This window comes from Dromiciops gliroides, chromosome 2 (assembly GCF_019393635.1).
Source record: "Dromiciops gliroides isolate mDroGli1 chromosome 2, mDroGli1.pri, whole genome shotgun sequence".
In the NCBI taxonomy this organism is placed as follows: domain Eukaryota; kingdom Metazoa; phylum Chordata; class Mammalia; order Microbiotheria; family Microbiotheriidae; genus Dromiciops; species Dromiciops gliroides.
Genome location: NC_057862.1, coordinates 558,812,180 through 558,829,856, shown reverse-complemented (window position 1 = coordinate 558,829,856; position 17,677 = coordinate 558,812,180). Strand labels below are relative to the sequence as shown.

General features: G+C 40.6%; 1 protein-coding gene across 5 annotated transcripts in view; it reads left to right on the top strand.

Annotated features, from left to right (window-relative positions):
- Positions 1-17,677, top strand: part of RIN2 (Ras and Rab interactor 2) — a 247,291-nt gene that overhangs the window by 205,952 nt on the left and 23,662 nt on the right. For all 5 annotated transcript variants that reach the window (XM_043989609.1, XM_043989610.1, XM_043989607.1 and 2 more), the window contains 3 exons: positions 2,967-3,039; positions 10,967-11,058; positions 14,245-15,372. In XM_043989609.1, the coding sequence (XP_043845544.1) occupies positions 2,967-3,039; positions 10,967-11,058; positions 14,245-15,372 (1,293 nt within the window). The remainder of the gene's footprint in view (positions 1-2,966; positions 3,040-10,966; positions 11,059-14,244; positions 15,373-17,677) is intronic.

Sequence of the window (17,677 nt, the reverse complement as noted above, 5' to 3'; positions counted from 1 at the left end):
ATGTAATGATACTGGGTCCAACATAAGGTGAAGAAAGATATTCAGTGTTTGAAGTTTACCAAATAAGCTGGTCAAGAAATGGAAGTTCTTAGCAATTGTGATATCCTTACCAACATCCAAACAAATTTAGCCCCCTAAAATTATTTTTATTCCTACTGTCAATTAATTTAGAGTTTTACAGAAGATACTAAATTCTTACTCTTTAAGATTACACCTGCTGGCAAGAAGTCCCCTGATACCTCATTTTTCCCAATTAGGTTTATATAGTGGAACAGCAATATACTCCATGACACTTTCCCAAGGGTTTTATCAAGTTGGCTAGAGAATCATCCCTGGAAATGGCCAGCTTTCTTTCTTCTATCCTATTCTAAAAGCTGCATCTAGAATAACTAGGACCTACTTTATGTATTGTGATTTGAAAGCTCTCTGTAGAGTGGGGTCTGCAAACATTTTTTAATATTCTGACAATTATTTCAATTTAATTAGTTTCTTTTATAATCCTATGTATTTTCTTTTATGAATTTAAAAATATTATTCTGAGAAGGGGGTCCATAGGCTTGCATAGAATTCAGAAGAGGTCTATGACACCAAAAAAAGATTAAGGAACCCTTACTTTGAAAGGTCTCATCCATCACAAAAAAAAAAAAATAAAAAATGGGGGCAGCTAGGTGGTGCAGTGGATAAAGCACCAGCCCTGGATTCAGGAGGACCTGAGTTCAAATCCGGCCTCAGACACTTGACACTTACTAGCTGTGTGACCCTGGGAAAGTCACTTAACCTTCATTGCCCTGCGCCCCCCCCCAAAAAAAATCACACACAAAAAAATAAAATGAATGGTCTCATCCCCATAAATTATTTACTCTTCCAATCCCCATGGGAGTCCTAAAGTACCCCACACCCCATCCTTGGAGAATCATCCCTTTGGCAAAGTGTGCTTTTCTCTTAAAATGCAAGCATCCCTATGAAAGTAAACATGGTAAAATCATTAATACCTATATGGATTAGTTTATCAGAAGTCAGTCTTCGGGGCAGCTAGGTGGCACAGTGGATAGAGCACCGGCCCTGAAGTCAGGAGTACCTGAGTTCAAATCCGGCCTCAGACACTTAACACTTACTAGCTGTGTGACCCTGGGCAAGTCACTTAACCCCAATTGCCTCACTTAAAAAAAAATGTAATTGAGAAGTCAGTCTTCTCTAGTAAATAAAGACCGAACACAGGGTAGAGGAAGGAGAGCAAAAGACACAACATCCAAACTTCTTCTTTATTTGCTTTCTCTTTAGAGATGAAAACATTACTTAGTTATACCAGTTCATGGTGACTGGGGAAGCTAGTTGCAGTCTCAGTGACCATATGGCCTCAGCTCTAACAACAGTAAGGTACCACTCCTATAACAGGCTGTCCCTTACTCCCTGGGGATGGGTCTAGTATTTTATCTGGGACTTCTGTTTGGGGAAGGATGAAAGCCTCTTCTCTCAACCTCTGTCTTCCTAAACCAGCTTGTTCTCTGAAGCTTGGTCTCCCAGACAGCTTTTGAGGATTGTTGGGTGTTAAGAGAGTGGGAAAGATTTGAGCGGACTCCCAAACACCATGACAACCAAAATATTTTCATTACAAAACCTATTTCCAAGTCAAGTTGACAATCTACCTATTTTAAGCTATTTCTAAACACAATGCAAGAACAGCCTTTGGAAAGACTCTGGTGCTTCTTTACAAAGGGATGTGATATAAATTACTTGGCTTACTTGAAATGTTGTTGGGGTTTTTTTTCCCCTAGTTGCTAACTCTCAGACTTCTCTACAAGAATCTAGGATATTTTCAGAGGGATAAATGGATCTGCACAAGGGAAGCATTTGTCCCTAGTAACTGTGCTATTTCTACTTCCTCCCAACCCTATGCCAAATAGTTTTTTTGTTTTTTTTTTTTTTTTTAAGTGAGGCAATTGGGGTTAAGTGACTTGCCCAGGGTCACACAGCTAGTAAGTGTTAAGTGTCTGAGGCTGGATTTGAACTCAGGTCCTCCTGACTCCAGGGCCGGTGCTCTATCCACTGCGCCACCTAGCTGCCCCTGCCCAAATAGTTTTTCCCACCAGGACTCAATCTCCATATAAATTCTTTTCTATTGCTTAAATGAGAGGTGTTTTCTGTGAAAAGGAAATGTCATAGAGAATTATTTGGTAATATGGTAATGTGGTTTTCTATGACTTGAACCCCCTCGCTACCTTTCTCAACTCTTCTGTAAAACGAAAGTGCTAAACTAGCCTTGGGGCTGGTTCCAGCTCTAAATAACTCCTTGATCAGACTGTATGATCCTGTGATCCATCTTGGATTAAATTAAATTTCAAACCTCTTCCAGTAATTTGGAAGATTCTCTGTTTGAGGGCACATTAAATATGTGGGTGTCTGAGTCATTCTCACTGAGTTCATCAGATAACTGCTTCTTCAAAGCTGTTTTGATGTCCCAAGATCTTTAAAATGGACCTTTACCAAAACTTGGGGCATTTTTGGTCCTTCTGAAGTGGGCTTTGAGAAACATTGCCAAGGATCCATGGGTCCCAGCCAGCTCAGAAAGGGTAGAGGAGCTTGGTACCTTTCTTCTCTGTCGTGTTCTTCTGGCCTTGGCCAACTCCTCTCTCTACCCCATCTTCCCATCTCTACCCTAACCTTGTTTTGTTAGTAAAAAGTTGTGCAATTGAATCTGTTTTGATCTGTTTACGAAGCATTAGAACATGTGCTTGGAATGAAAGGCCGGAACTTCATGTGGCCAGACTACTCTCTAGTCTGTTTCTGGCTGACACACTTAGTCTCCACAATTGGTTTTGATTAACTAAACAGTAGTTTGTTGAAGATGGCAAAAGAGGTCTTTCTTATAGGGTACAATGTTTAAGAAGGCTTTTATGTGTGAGTCTTTCCCATTTTCAGGGTGCACTTTGAGGGACTGACCTGGTTTCTTTGGTCTCTCTTTTCAGCGTTTTCCTTGGAAGGCTCTGGGATCAGTTTTGCAGATTTATTCAGGCTCATTGCTTTCTACTGCATTAGCAGGTAAGACTCTCCTCATTCTTCAGGGTTCTGAGTAGCATCAGTTAGACTGCCATGCATATGAGATGCACTATTTGAGCATGTCCTGGCTATTAAACAAGTTATGGTAACAGCTGTTCAAACATGTTAAATGCCAGTAGAAGTCATAAACATAAGTCTGACTAATAAAAAAGTCTAACCAGTTCCAACTAGAAACTAAATTGCTCTCCCTTGGCTTCTTAAAATGTAAATTCCTATTAATATGGTGCCTTCATAAGTAAGGGACTTTCCATCGCTCTAAGCCTTTTTAATTTTACCCACAAGAACCAAAAGACAGGAAAACCAAAGGAGATTGGAATGAAAGATATCAAGATATATGTTTAAGGGCAGCTAAGTGATGCAGTGGATAGGGCACCGGCTCTGGATTCAGGAGGACCTGAGTTCAAACCCAGCCTCAGACACTTAACACTTACTAGTTGTGTGACCCTGGGCAAGTCACTTAACCCCAGTTGCCTCACCACCACCACCCCACCCCTTCCCCCCCAAAAAAGATGTATGTTTAAAAGTCCCTGGTCCTGGGGGTGGCTAGGTGGCGCAGTGGAAAAAGCACTGGCCCTGGATTCAGGAGTACCTGAGTTCAAATCCAGCCTCAGACACTTGACACTTACTAGCTGTGTGACCCTGGGCAAGTCACTTAACCCCCATTGCCCCGCAAAAAATAAATAAATAAAGATTAAAAAAAAAAAAAGTCCCTGGTCCTATTCCAGAATACTCTTAAAAGATGGAAGCCATTCTCCACATGTGAATGCCAAAATTGGGCCAGTAAATCTTAGGTGGCTCTACGTTAGGGTTATTTTGATGCTCATTTACATCTTTTTTCTCATACTTCTCTCTTAACCAGAAAGCTTTCAGAACTATTTACATCACCCATTATCTAACTCCGAATGCTAACTGGTTAAGAGTTTGAGTTGATAAATAATTTAGAGTTGGAAGTCACCTTAAAGACCTCTAGCCCGGCTGCCTCATGTTGCAAGTGAGAAAATTAAGGCCCAGGGTTTGGGAGCATGTTTTTTGGCGGCAGTTTTCCAATATCACTTTAGTGACTTTAAGAAACAATATATGTTTCCCAGTGAATTCATTCACAGTATTTTATATCACTCTTCTTCGTGTTGCAGAACTCCTCTTGACTGTTGTTTGATCAACAATAAGAACCAGTGTTAAGAATGCATGCAGATGTTGGGAGTGAAGTTATGTGAGGGTTATCTAGAATAGTGATTAGTTGGGGTCAAAGTGAAGAAAAGTATTTCTCAATAGTAATAATTTCTCATAATAATAATAATGCTTCACATTCGTATAGTACTTTATGGTTCACAAAATGCTCTACGTGTCATCTTATTTGGTTCCCACAACAACTCTGCAGGTAGGTTCTGTTAGTTACACCTATTTTACAAATGAGGAAACTGAGATGGGGAGAAGTTCAGTGACTAGCCTAGGGTCATTCAGTAAGTGTCTGAGGCAGATATTCAAGCTCAGATTTTCCTACTTCAAGTTCAGTGTTCTATCCATTGTTGGACCAAATTATTACAGAGAGAGAAATAAATTGCCCTGTCTTAGAATTATATTAAGTTTTAGGCCACTAGGCTACACAGTAAATTATATGGTGACAAGAATTAAACCACTTGTGAACAGTGATGCCCTCCTAAAAGATGAGAAGGATTTTTAAAAGCCTTGCCCTTAAAAAAAATTATTAAAAAAAAAATGCATACCGGTTATGTTTGAGTGAGGGCAGGGAGCAAGGGCGAGAGGAAGAAATAATCATTATAAAAGACCTACTATGTGTCAGGCACCATAGGAAGCACTTTACATTTGATCCTCATAGCAACTCTGTGAGGTAGGTGCTGTTTATTATCTCCATTTTACAGCTGAGGAAACTAAAGTAGACAGAGAGTCACTTGGTCATGGTCACACTCTAAGTATCTGAGATCAGATTTGAACTCACCTCTTCTTGATTCCAAGCCCGGCTCTCTATCCACTGTGCCCCTATATTACTTGCTTAAATGTGGGTCAGAGCTGAGGGCTGACTAGTGCAGACACTCAGATTATGTATATTGATAGTTTTGTGTTACATATGTGTATGTATGTATATCTTTTTTGAAAATTTTTTTTAATTTAAAGGATTTTTTAATTTTAAATTTAATTTAAATTTTTTTTAATTTAAAATTTTTTAAAATAGTTTTTAATTAAAAAAATTTTTATGTGTTAAATGTGTGTGTATGTATATCTTTTTTTTAATAGACCAGGCCTATTTCATGTTTGTCTTGTGCTTCAAGTTTGGAAATGGAATGAAATTTTGGCCTAGGAAAAGCAGGTATAGTTTCCTGTTAAGGTATAAATTATTAAGAGACACAAGAACCATATCATGTAATGTTCTAAGCAACTATAGTAAAGAAGCTCACAATGAACACTGTTGTGATTTTTTTGAAATTCCAGCTTCTCTACTAGTTAAGAAAACATTTATTTTGCCATGTTATGGAAAGGAGATTCTGAAAGAAGGATACATTATTAATCCAACTCTCCCCTTACCTTGGCCATGCTGGAGTGCAGGTTAAGACTGAGGCAGAGCAACAACTGCCTCCCCTTCACCATTTTTGTTCTTAGGCCACCAGCCTAAGCCTTAGCTCCTGAACCAATTAATTCTCAGTTTCAATACCTTTCAGGAAAAAGTAGCATAAACCACATGGCAGATATTGTTCCTACCACAAAAGGCTATTAGACACTCAGAGAACAATATGACTTTCATTTCATAACAACACATCAAAGATACTATCTCTTCCCTCAGGAGTTTATACTTGGCAAACTTAGACATGGAGATGATTTAAAGGGGCATTCTTTAAATGGTAGCTGTGGGGCAGCTAGATGGCGTGGTGGATAAAGCACCAGCCCTGGATTAAGGAGGACCTGAGTTCAAATCCAGCCTCAGACAATTGACACATACTAGCTGTGTGACCCTGGGCAAGCCACTTAACCCTCATTGCCCCACCAAAAAAAAAAAAAAGTGGTAGCTTAGGATATGATGTAGGGTTGTTAGACTTGGCATCAAAAAGATCCACATTCAAATCCTTTCCCTAACACTTATTAGCTGACCATAGGCAAAATGCCTAACCTGTCTGAGCCTCAGATTCATCATCTGTAAAATGGGGATGATCATACCTGTACTTCACAAGGTTGTTGTGATGCTTAATTGAGATAATGAATATGAAGCCCTTTACAAACTTTGAAATACCCCATCAATGTAAGTTACTATTGTACATTAGACTATAATCCCCTTGAGGCCAGGGATTTGTATAGCATCTTAAGCACATATTAACTTTAAAAATGCTTGTGGGATTGATTTGGACTTTAAGCCAGTTAAAAATACAGATACTTGGAGTTTATGGTTTCTTCTTTCACACTACAAGCTTCTCACTGATTTACCTTAAGTATTTGATTTTCTAGTCTCTAGCAAAACAAAAACAAAAAAAAAAACCCAAACACCCAAGTGTAGAGGAAGGGGAGGGAACATATTTGGAAATATTTTAATTGATTTGTATTGAATCAATTAATCAACAAGTTTGCATTAAACACTTTGTTCTGGGCATGAGCTATACAAAGCCCCAAACTAAACAGTCCTTGCCCTCAGGGAGCTTACTATTTTTTGTTTGTTTTTGTTTTTGTTTTTTTTTTTTAAGTGAGGCAATTGGGGTTAAGTGACTTGCCCAGGGTCACACAGCTAATGAGTGTTAAGTGTCTGAGGCCGGATTTGAACTCAGGTACTCCTGACTCCAGGGCTGGTGCTCTATCCACTGCGCCATCTAGCTGCCCCCTTGTTTGTTTTTTTGTTTGTTTGGTTTTTTTTTTTTTAGGGAGCTTACTATTAAAATAGATTTATTTAGAGAGACAAATATTGTATATATAAGTGGATACAAGGTAAATGAGGAATGGGGTGGAGAAATAGACTAACAGATTGCAGGGGGATCAAGAAAGGGTTCATCTAAGAGAGGATCCTTAAATTTATTCTTGAAGGAAATTAGGGAGACTGCTGAGGAGTAAATGAATTCCAGGCATTGGGAACATCCAGTGAAAAGGCATGGAAGCCTTAGCTTCCTTCAAAATTCAGCCTCCTAACCATCTGCTACCTCCTATCCATGGCCTTTCCTGATTTCACTTCACCTTGTCATTGCCCCCCCACCCCAGCTCAACAAAAATAATTTTCTCTCTTACTTGTGAGCATAAATTTTCCTCCTGATAAAAATGTTATCTCCTTGAGGGTGGGGATTATTTAATTTTTGTTTTTACTCCTGGTGCATGGCACATACTATGTGCTTAATTATGGATTATTGATTGGTTGGTTGATTGATAAATTTCGGTCTAGAAGAGGCAGGGATCGTTTCCAGTTAAGACATGAATTATTAAGAGAAACTGGAGCAATATCATGTAATGTTCCAAATACCATATTAAAGGAGTTCTAAGCTTAAAATGAATATCATTGTGACTTTTTGAAACTCTAGGTTAAATATTCTTCTAAGTTAATATTTGAAGTTATGATTTATGTAAAGATTATTAGAAGTGATTGTTACCTCCCTCTAACTCAACCCTTTTTGTTCTAAACTTATCTGGAAGGCAAAAAGTAATTCTCATAAAAGTTAAAAATTGGAGCTAGTTTTGGATTAAAGCAGGGCCTCTCAACCTTTGACAGTCTAGTGAAACCTAATGACCCCTTATCAGAATAATGTTTTTAAATGCATAGAAATAAAATCTGTAGTATTACAAAAGAAACCAATTATTTTGAAATAGTTTTCAATAAAAAAAATTTTTTTTCAAGCAACTTCACAGATGCAAGGTTAAAAGGCCCTCATTTAAGGAAAGTAAAAGGGGAGAGAAGGGCTTAGAATAGATAGAAGGTAGGGGCAGCTGGGTGGTGCAGTAGATAAAGCACTGGCCCTAGATTCAGGAGGACCTGAGTTCAAATCTGACCTTAGATAGTTGACAGTTGCTAGCTGTATGACCTGGGCAAGTCACTTAACCCTCATTGCCCCACAACAACAACAACAAAAAGAATAGATAGAAGGTCTAGGCACAAGATCCTACCAAACAAGCACTTCCCCAGCTTATAAACCCATCTCACATTTATACAACAACCTTGTGAGGCTAGAAATGCAAAAATCGACCTTAGAATACCAGTATGTTGGTGCTGGAAGATCCCTGACTAAGATCACTCAGATATGGTTAGCAGCAGACTTAAGACTAGACCCAGTGGGTTTGTTTGTTTGTTTTTTTATTATGCTTGAGGTAGACTGGCTCTGTGACTTATGACCTTTATGAATTTGGGTGATAGGGTCCTTTCTCTTCTTTGGGTGTCCATTAAATAAGAGGATGGGACCAGATGATCTCTAAAGTCCCTTCTGTATCAGTCATATGGTCCTTATATGGAAATGTTAAATTTGATGACATTTATCCTTTTACTTGACATTTTAGTCATTTGTTTTTCATTGTTCAAAGCACCCAGGGCCAGAGTTGCCAAGGGCCCCAGACTTTGCGATTACCTAAACAGGCACTGTCTAAAACACTAGCTGCCTTGACAGATGAATAAGAAGCAGTATGATTACAATATTTTTGTAAAGGGAAGCCTGTCCTACCTTAAAGCCACAAAATGGATTCACTGGGGAAGGTTCAGGTTTTGTCTCCTCTGTTTTAAGATAATGTTGGTGATTTCAGTGAGCCTTTGTTTGGACATGTTAACACAGCTAGTTAGAGCATTGTGGGGATGTGTCCAGGGTTAATTTTGAACCTCATACCTGTCCAATACAGAGAAAGTCTCCATTTCCCCATTGCAGCTTTTCCCCAACCTTCTCATCTAGCCTGTGCCATCTCATGGATATGTGTGGTTAGTCACAAGTGACCAGAACAAAGAGGGTACTTTTATAAATAAGTAATGAAAGCTAATATTGTTATCACATTTAAACTTTAGTTTACAGAGCTCTTTATATTGTTAATTTTATCCTCTTAACAAACCTGTGAGGTAGGTGCTATTATTATCATCACTATTTTGACAGATGAGGAAACTGAGGCATAAAAAGGGTAAATTTGTCCAGGATCACATAGCTGGTAAGTGCTGAGGTAGGATTCAAACTCAGGCCTTCCTAACTCCCAAACCCTCTCTATTGCATTCTATTGTACCAACTAGCTTTCCTAGCAGAAGAACAATAGGATTACTTGAAAAAAGAACTGATGATCCTAGCCCATTCATGTCTATCAGTCAGTCAACTTTTTTGTTTGTTTGTTTTTTCGGGGCAATGGGGGTTAAGTGACTTGCCCAGGGTCCCACAGCTAGTAAGTGTCAAGTGTCTGAGGCCAGATTTGAACTCAGGTACTCCTGAATCCAGAGCTGGTGCTTTATCCACTGTGCCACCTAGCCACCCCCAGTCAGTCAACTCTTAATTTATTGAGCACCTACTAGGGGATAGATACAAAAACAAAATGAAACAATTTCCTAGCTCTTAGATTCTATTCTAAGAGACCTATACATAAAGTACATACAAACCAAGCATTTACAAAATAAATATAAGGTGGTGATGGTGGTTTTTAATGGTGGTGGTGGTGTGTGTGTGTGTGTGTGTGTGTGTGTGTGTGTGTGTGTGTGTGTGTTTGGGAGTAGTGGTGGGGAGGGGAGTAGGATACACTGGCATCTGGGGTGACCAAGAAAGAATCATTTTTGAATATGAAAGAATGCATCCTTATTATATAAGGGAACCTTCCCTTGTTTTTTATTTGACTCTAAAGCATCATCTCATAAGGTTGGAAGGGGGTGACTTATAAGCTACAAGTCCACTACTATGTCAGGACCATTTCATCTTGTAAATTATTATGACTGTAAGTCCAAAATGCATATAGTATACTAGCATTAAAGATCAGTATTCTGCAACAATCATTGATTTGAGAGGCAGCTTGATATAGCAGAGTGGAAAGAATAAGGCCTAGGCGGGCAGCTAGGTGATGCAATGAATAAAGTACCAGCCCTGGATTGAGGAGAGCCTGAGTTCAAATCTGGCCTCAGACACATGGCACATACTAGTTGTGTGACCCTGGGCAAGTCACTTAACCCTCATTGCCCTGCAAAAAAAAAACAAAAAAAGAGAATAAGGCCTAGGAGTTAGAAGACCCAGGCTGGAGGTTCTACTGTAATTAGCTGTATGATCCTGGACAAATCACTTAACCTTATGGGGCCCCAAGTTTCCTTATCTGTAAAATGAGGCCATTAGACTAGATGCCACTCACTCTAAAATGGTTCTGATTCTGTATTGAGCTGTGTATAACCCTGTCTCCAATACAATTTTTTTTCTTCTGTGTTTTCCTATCATTTTACATGTGATATGTACTCAGAGGTTACTGGCATTTTTTGTTGTTTTGTTTTGTGTCCGGTCAATAAATACTTAGCAACAACAAGCTAATTCAAGGTGGTATCAAGCTAGTTCAAGTTAGGCAGGGGAGGGGAGGGGGGGTGTCCTGCCCAGAGAGCTGAATGCCCTTGCCACCCGCACCCGTGCCAAAATGCCATGCAGCAAAAGAGTACCAAGTATTTCATGTACATCATTTACACCTAAATATTCAACAGTTCTGCTCAGTTGACTTACTTTTGAACTAGCAGAAAAGCCTCTGTTTCCTCCAAAGCCTTTGGTAGTGGGAATAACCCTCCAGAGGATAATGAAACTATAGACGATTCTCCCACTCTGAATGTGGCAACAGGGACAGTGAGTGACAGGAAGTGCTAAGATCCACTGCCACTAATAATTAGTTATAACGAGACTAGAAGAAAAAGGAAACCCCATAGAACTGTGGGCTCTGCCTCACTGGAAATTTACTAGAAAAATGACAAATAGAATTACAAATATTTTCCCATCTTTTAAAAATAAAGGGATGTCCTACCATTTACCCTGAAGCTGCCTCATGCCATTTCAACAGCAAAGACAGAGGCTGAACTAGAAGACCTGGCCCTGTTGGGACTGAGTAAGTATGCTTCATTCCTCAAATTTGGGGACATATTTGTTGTCACATCAAATAATGGATAAAAATCAGCTTCTCTGGGCTTTTGTAGGTTCATGGATTATCAAGCAACTACCATATTCCAGGCATTGTGGATAAGAATACAATGAATGAAGCAATGACATGCATATGTATGTGCATGCGTGTGTGAATAGATAGATACATATGTATGTACATGCGTGTGTGAATAGATGATCGATACACGAGTACATGCACACACATCTGAACCCCCCCTGCTTCTCCTCCTGCTACCCACCTTGTAGCCATGTTTACCTTCCATCTGAAAAGCAGGAAACGAAGATGAAGGGCCAAACATGTAATCTGCCTGCTCATTAGCTACTCTGGCAAACATTGGGCAGCGGGGGGGGGGGGGGGGGGGGGGAAGGCCAACATTAGTAGCCTATATGAAGATATGTGTAAATTGCCATTCTCTTAGCCAACCTTGGCCTCTCTGTAATGCAATTTTCTGTACATTCCAGGTTTCTTTCCTTTTCAATAGTGCCTTCTAAAGGAAAAGGGTGAGGTTTGGCCCCAGAGGGAATGGCTCCATTCTCATTCAGTTCATTGATCCAAGTTCTTGTATTTTAAGTGAAGCACAAAGCTTTGAAAGCATTTGTCTGCACTGAGGAAAATGCCCATATATGTTTATATAGTAACATCTGTCCTACTTCCTCTGCTTTGGTACCATGGTGTTCCATTTCTTGCTCATTATGCAGAAAAGTCATCATGTTTTGCCAGCAGTGTACCATTCATCCCTTCCCTTCCTCTTCCCTGTGCTTTGCCCTCCCCCCCACCCCACCCCCCCACACACACCTCCCATCACCAAACCTCACACCTTCATGCTACCTAGACCTACCCTAGGAGTGAGTCCTTTCAAAAAAGTGCTGGGCTTATGGTTCCCAGATAAGTCTCTTTGTTCCGTTGCTTTGGGGAGTTACATAGTAGGTTACACTATGCCATACACAGCTACTGAGGATGAAGGAAAGACTAACTTTAAAAGTGCTTTGGCTATGTCAACAAGTCACAAATCATAGTGATTGAATCAAGAACCAGGGTTTCTAGGTTATAAAAGATTTGATACCTTACCTGGCAAATTAAACATGCATGCTTTTCCCCTAGACTTTTTTTCCCTTTTAATCTAAAAACTGTATCTTGAAGTGGGTGCATTTGTGGTGTACAGAATGTGGCATAAACAGGATGTATAATCCATAGAGCAGTCTGAAGGCAGCCAGAGGTATTTGTTGCCCTCCTAAAATTTTGATTTCTTTAAACAAGTTACTGAATATTCTGTAGAGTTGGATAGTGAGGTTAGAAAAAGGGATCCTGGCACTCATATCATTACCACCCTAAAGCAGTGTGTTCCCATGTATATTTTGCTTGGCCCACACTAATTCCACCAGCTTTGGAATTGATCTATATATCTATGTATCCTTTTTTTTTTTTTTTTTTGCGGGGCAATGAGGGTTAAGTGACTTGCCCAGGGTCACACAGCCAGTAAGTGTCAAGGGTCTGAGGTCGGATTTGAACTCGGGTCCTCCTGAATCCAGGGCTGGTGCTCTATCCACTGTGCCACCTAGCTGCCCCTATCTATCTATTCTTAAATCATTTCTTTGAATATTTTTTTAAATTTCCATATCTTAATTGAAAGTTCCTCCTGGAGGACAGAAATTGGATTTTCCTTTTCTTTATTTTTGTATTTCCCCATGGTGCCTGATATAGAGCTTACCACATAGTAGACACTCAACTGTACTTGATATTGTCCAAAGATAAAAACAGAGACAGGCTTCTTTAGAAGTATGTCTAGCAACATTAGTAAAGATTGATATACATCCAGCAGCTAGGTGGTGCAGTGGATAAAACACCAGCCCTGGAGTCAGGAGGACCTGAGTTCAAATGTGACATCAGACACTTGATACCTACTAGCTGTGTGACCCTGGGCAAGTCACTTAACCCTCATTGCCCCACAAAAAAAAAAAGACATTCATAAGATTGATATATATCCAACACTCAATATAATATGTACAACACATTTTTAAGCATCTTAGAATCTTATGAATTAAGAGGACCATGGAAGTCATTCAGTCCAAATCCCTGTTAACTACAGAATCTTTTCATCTTCTGGTCCTTTGTTAGCTTCTTACCACCTGCCAACATGGAACATCTACATACTCCCCCTAGCTAGTCTGTGCTCAGGATATACAAACCTATTTAAGGACAGCCTGGTAAAAGAGAAAGATTGGGGGGGGGGGGATAAAAATCCTACTAAAAACCCCAATTGAAATGCTTATTATCTATGCCACTCCTCCTCTTCCTTAGCACACAATTTAGAGAACTAATTGTAAATGGTAGTGCAGACCATGTAAACTCTATAGTCATCTACTTGCCTCTTGGGCAACAGAAAAGTGCTGAAGTCCTATAGCAATGGCCAGAAGGCTACAGAATTTAGGAAAGACATTTACCAGACCACAAAGATAAATGGTTGAATCTGCATTTAAAATTGTCATTGTTTTCCCCATAGGTTAGAGTTAGTTTTTTCCTGATTAAGCTTATGTACATAGGCACACTTTTTTTTTCCTCTTTGGAGTCTTAATGCTGAGCATGTCAAACCTCAAAAGATTGTGTAACTTTCACTCAAACACAGCTGCCTGTCCAGCCTACTTAAAGGAGAACTGTGAGGACTTGATCATTTGGCTTAGAGCTACATCTGCCTGGGGGCACGGCAGAAAAAGCTATTTGGGAAGGGTGCTGTTTCTTTGCAAGTTATTCCATTTTATAGTCAAGCTGTGGGCTTAGTTTATGGTCCATTTCAAGCCTGAACTTGCAACAGCATCATTCTTCTATGTTTTTCAAGTTTTCCTCTCTCAGTAAAAGTCATGTTGATGATTTATGTTGGCCCGGGACATTTACATCTTTATAGGTGCAAAGCTCTAGCCTGCAGCCCCAATGTGAGCCCGCAGCTGGCTTTGGCAGCCTTCTCTAAGTTCCAGTAAGAAATTCAGTAAAAAAGCCAATTTCCAAATAAAAAAAAAAAAGCCCCACGCTTCAAAGATGCTTGTTATGCTACACTGTGCCCTTTTTCCTTTTTTTTTTTTTTATTTGCAAAAGAACCACCATATTTACATTCTTGTGTTCACCAATAATGACTTTCAGATTTTTGGAACTCTCCGGCTGACAACAAAGCCCCAAATCCTCCACCTCCTCATAGGCCTCTCCCCTCAGACGGTGTCTGTCGAGCTCCGCGTCAGCTTTGCCTTATAAATGGGGTGCATTCTATAAGAACCAGAAGGCCTTCGGAGTTGGAGTGCAGCCAGACCAACGGGGCCCTGTGTTTTATTAATCCTCTTTTCTTAAAAGTGCACAGCCAGGACCTCAGTGGAAGCCTGAAAAGGCAGAGTACAAGAACTGCAGAAGTGAATGGCACTGAGAGTCCTCGTTCTCCCCCACCCAGACCCCCACCACCGTCTATTAATAGTCTCCCCACAAGCCCTCAGCTGTCCAGGACTGAAACCCAGGCGAGTATGCCAGAAACAGTCAACAAGAACAAACATGGGAACGTAGACTGGCTGGGAAAGAAACCGACCCCCATCCCTCCACCTCGTCTGAAGAAACAGGCTTCTTCTTTGGAAGGAGAAGGAGCAAAGACCTTGACAGTCATTCGACCTTGTCTTAGCCAAGAGCCTGCATCGGGAACTGCTGGCAGCCCAGGTGATGCCCCGCCTGGACAGAATCCAGCAGGCTGCAAAAAGACTCTGCCTCCAAGCTCTGACTCACAACTCCAGTGGAATGGAGGCCGGCAGAGACTGAGCGACATGAGCATATCTACTTCCTCCTCCGACTCACTGGAGTTTGACCGGAACATGCCACTGTTCGGCTACGAAGGGGATACCAACAGCAGCCTGGAAGACTACGAAGGAGAGAGTGACCAAGAGAGCATGGCACCCCCCATCAAATCCAAAAAGAAAAGAAGCGGCTCCTTTGTTCTCCCCAAAATTGTCAAATCTCAACTACGGAAAGTGAGTGGGGTTTTCAGCTCCTTCATGACCCCTGAGAAGAGGATGATCAAGAAAATTGCCGAACTGTCCCGGGACAAGCGCACTTATTTCGGGTGCCTGGTACAGGACTACGTGAGCTTTCTGCAGGAAAACAAAGAATGCCACGTTTCCAGCACGGACATGCTACAGACCATCCGACAATTCATGACTCAGGTCAAGAACTATTTGTCCCAGAGCTCGGAACTGGATCCCCCAATTGAATCACTGATTCCAGAAGACCAAATAGGTAAGAATTTACTGGCTTGGCTTTTTGTCTTTAAATTGTATTTTATGTCCTATAATCCTCTAGCTGGGCTCAACCCCTGTGGGACATTTTAGATCCAGGGAAAATCAGAACAATAAAAAATATTTTAAATGAAATTTGCCTAAATTTACTGTTAATAAATAGAAGGTTTGGGAATAAGGTAAAAGCCCATGCTGCTAGCAGTGAATGATTTCTGGTGCATTTGGTGAACACCGGCAATTAACGATTCTGCCTCCAAGAAGAGCAAGATCTAGTTCGAGGTCTGAGTGGTTGCATTTGCCTGCCTCTTCCTGAACTGTCCCTTTTCTAGTCACTGATTTCTTGAAGTGCCTCTCTCTGGATTCTCTCCTTTGGAAGAGGAAGAATACCCCCCCCCCCCCCAAAGAAATAGGGTTTATAAATTAAGCACAAAAAGAAGCAAGAAAACTTTGCAGCACAAACCTTTTCTTCTGCCTTTTTGTGCCTTGACTATGTAAGTGACATGTTTTGTAAGTCTCATGCAAAGGGTAAACATCTCTGAAGGAGAAATTCTTTCCCTGTAAGATCATTCCAAGGTTAACTTGCTGTTAGCAACTTGCGCCAAGGTATTCAAAGGTAACTGAGAAATTGGCAGGCTGCCTTTTTTCCCCCACAGTGAAACAGTGGCATTTTAAATATTTATGTAGAAAGCTGTGCAAAAAGTGCTAATTTCATGGAATGCATTTGTCGAGCAGCAACAGAGAAAAGGATTCCCAAATACTATAAGGCATTTCATAAAAGTAAAACTCTTTTCCTTTCCTTCAATAGGATCTGTGTTTTTGTTTTTTTTTCCTTCAAGAAGTAGTAAACATTGTGTGGCATACAAGGTCTTTTCTCCAGTTGTGTTTATTGAAAGGGAAGTCTCTTCTTGATTTCCACAGAAAGAAATTAAAGCATTGTTATTGTGGATTTTTTTCCCACTGTTTGTGGTTTGGCCAAGTTGGGGGCTTGTTTTGTTCTGTTCTTTGTCAGGGTGTGGTTAGAGCTGATGTGTTGCAGTATGTTGCCCTGTAACTAACTGCCTAAACTCTCAGGAAGGATTCAAGGAGATGGCAGGACAGTCCTCCACAAAGCATCCTCTTTGTGCATGCCTCCCAGTTTCCCTCTCAGGGGTAACCTGGCTCTAGTTTAATTTATATGGAGAGGCCGTTTAAGGAAACATGAAGTTTGCATCGCAGCGGTATGTTTCCTTCACCATGCAGAAAGCCTGCCTACAAACAGCAAGAGCTGGGCTGATCTAAGCAGAGAGTTATGTGGCAGACTGATTCAGCCATCCTACACAGAAAATCCTTCCAAGGGAACCAAGGCCCCAGCCTGATCTTCTGGCTTGTGTTTAATTTCCCAGCTCCTGCTGGGAACACCAACTGAAGCTGTCGCCTCAGGAAGCATTTCAGTCAGTGTGCTGTCTGGGGAGCAGAAACTAAAATGTTACCGGCTTAAAAAGTTGGTATGTGTGGAGAATATGCTCTGGACCTCTCTCTTAGAAGCCACCCTGTCTTTAGAATTTTTGTTTTGTTTTTGCAGGGCAATGAGGGTTAAGTGACTTGCCCAGGGTCACACAGCTAGTAAGTGTCAAGTGTCTGAGGCCGCATTTGAACTCAGGTCCTCCTGAATCTAAGGCCAGTGCTTTCTTCACTGCACCAACTAGCTGCCCTAGAATTTAAGACCTAGGATTTTAGTATTAGATTCCCTTCAGATACACAGAGAACTTACTTTGAATTTCCTGGGAGGCATCTCTAAAGTTTTATCTAATCTGACCAAATTAAAGCTTTGTCTAACTATAGAGCATGCACTCAGCAGGAATCTATGCAATTTGGTTGGGGCGTGGTTTTTGTTTGTTTCTTAATTAAAGCAGGCCTCTCACATGCCTGCTGCTTCAAGAATTAAATTTGCTCAGCTTTCAAAGCACAGTGAAAATGCTGCACTTATTAATAAGGTAGAAGGTAAGAGTAGACAAGACCCAGCCAAAATAAAACCGTCTCAACAATGAGCACGATAGAAGAAGACATCTGTGACCCAAAACATTTAGATAATTAATCAATCCTAAAACATATAAGAACTGCTAAGGTAGGACCTTCCTAACAAGACCATTAACTAGGCTTGTTGACCAATCTTTCCACCAACCTTCACTTTTTTTGTTTGTTTGTTTGTTTTGCAGGGCAAAGTGACTTGCCCAGGGTCATATAGCTAGTAAGTGTCAAGTGTCTGAGGTCAGATTTGAACTCAGGTCCTCCTGAATCCAGGGCCGTGCTCTATCCACTGCGCCCGA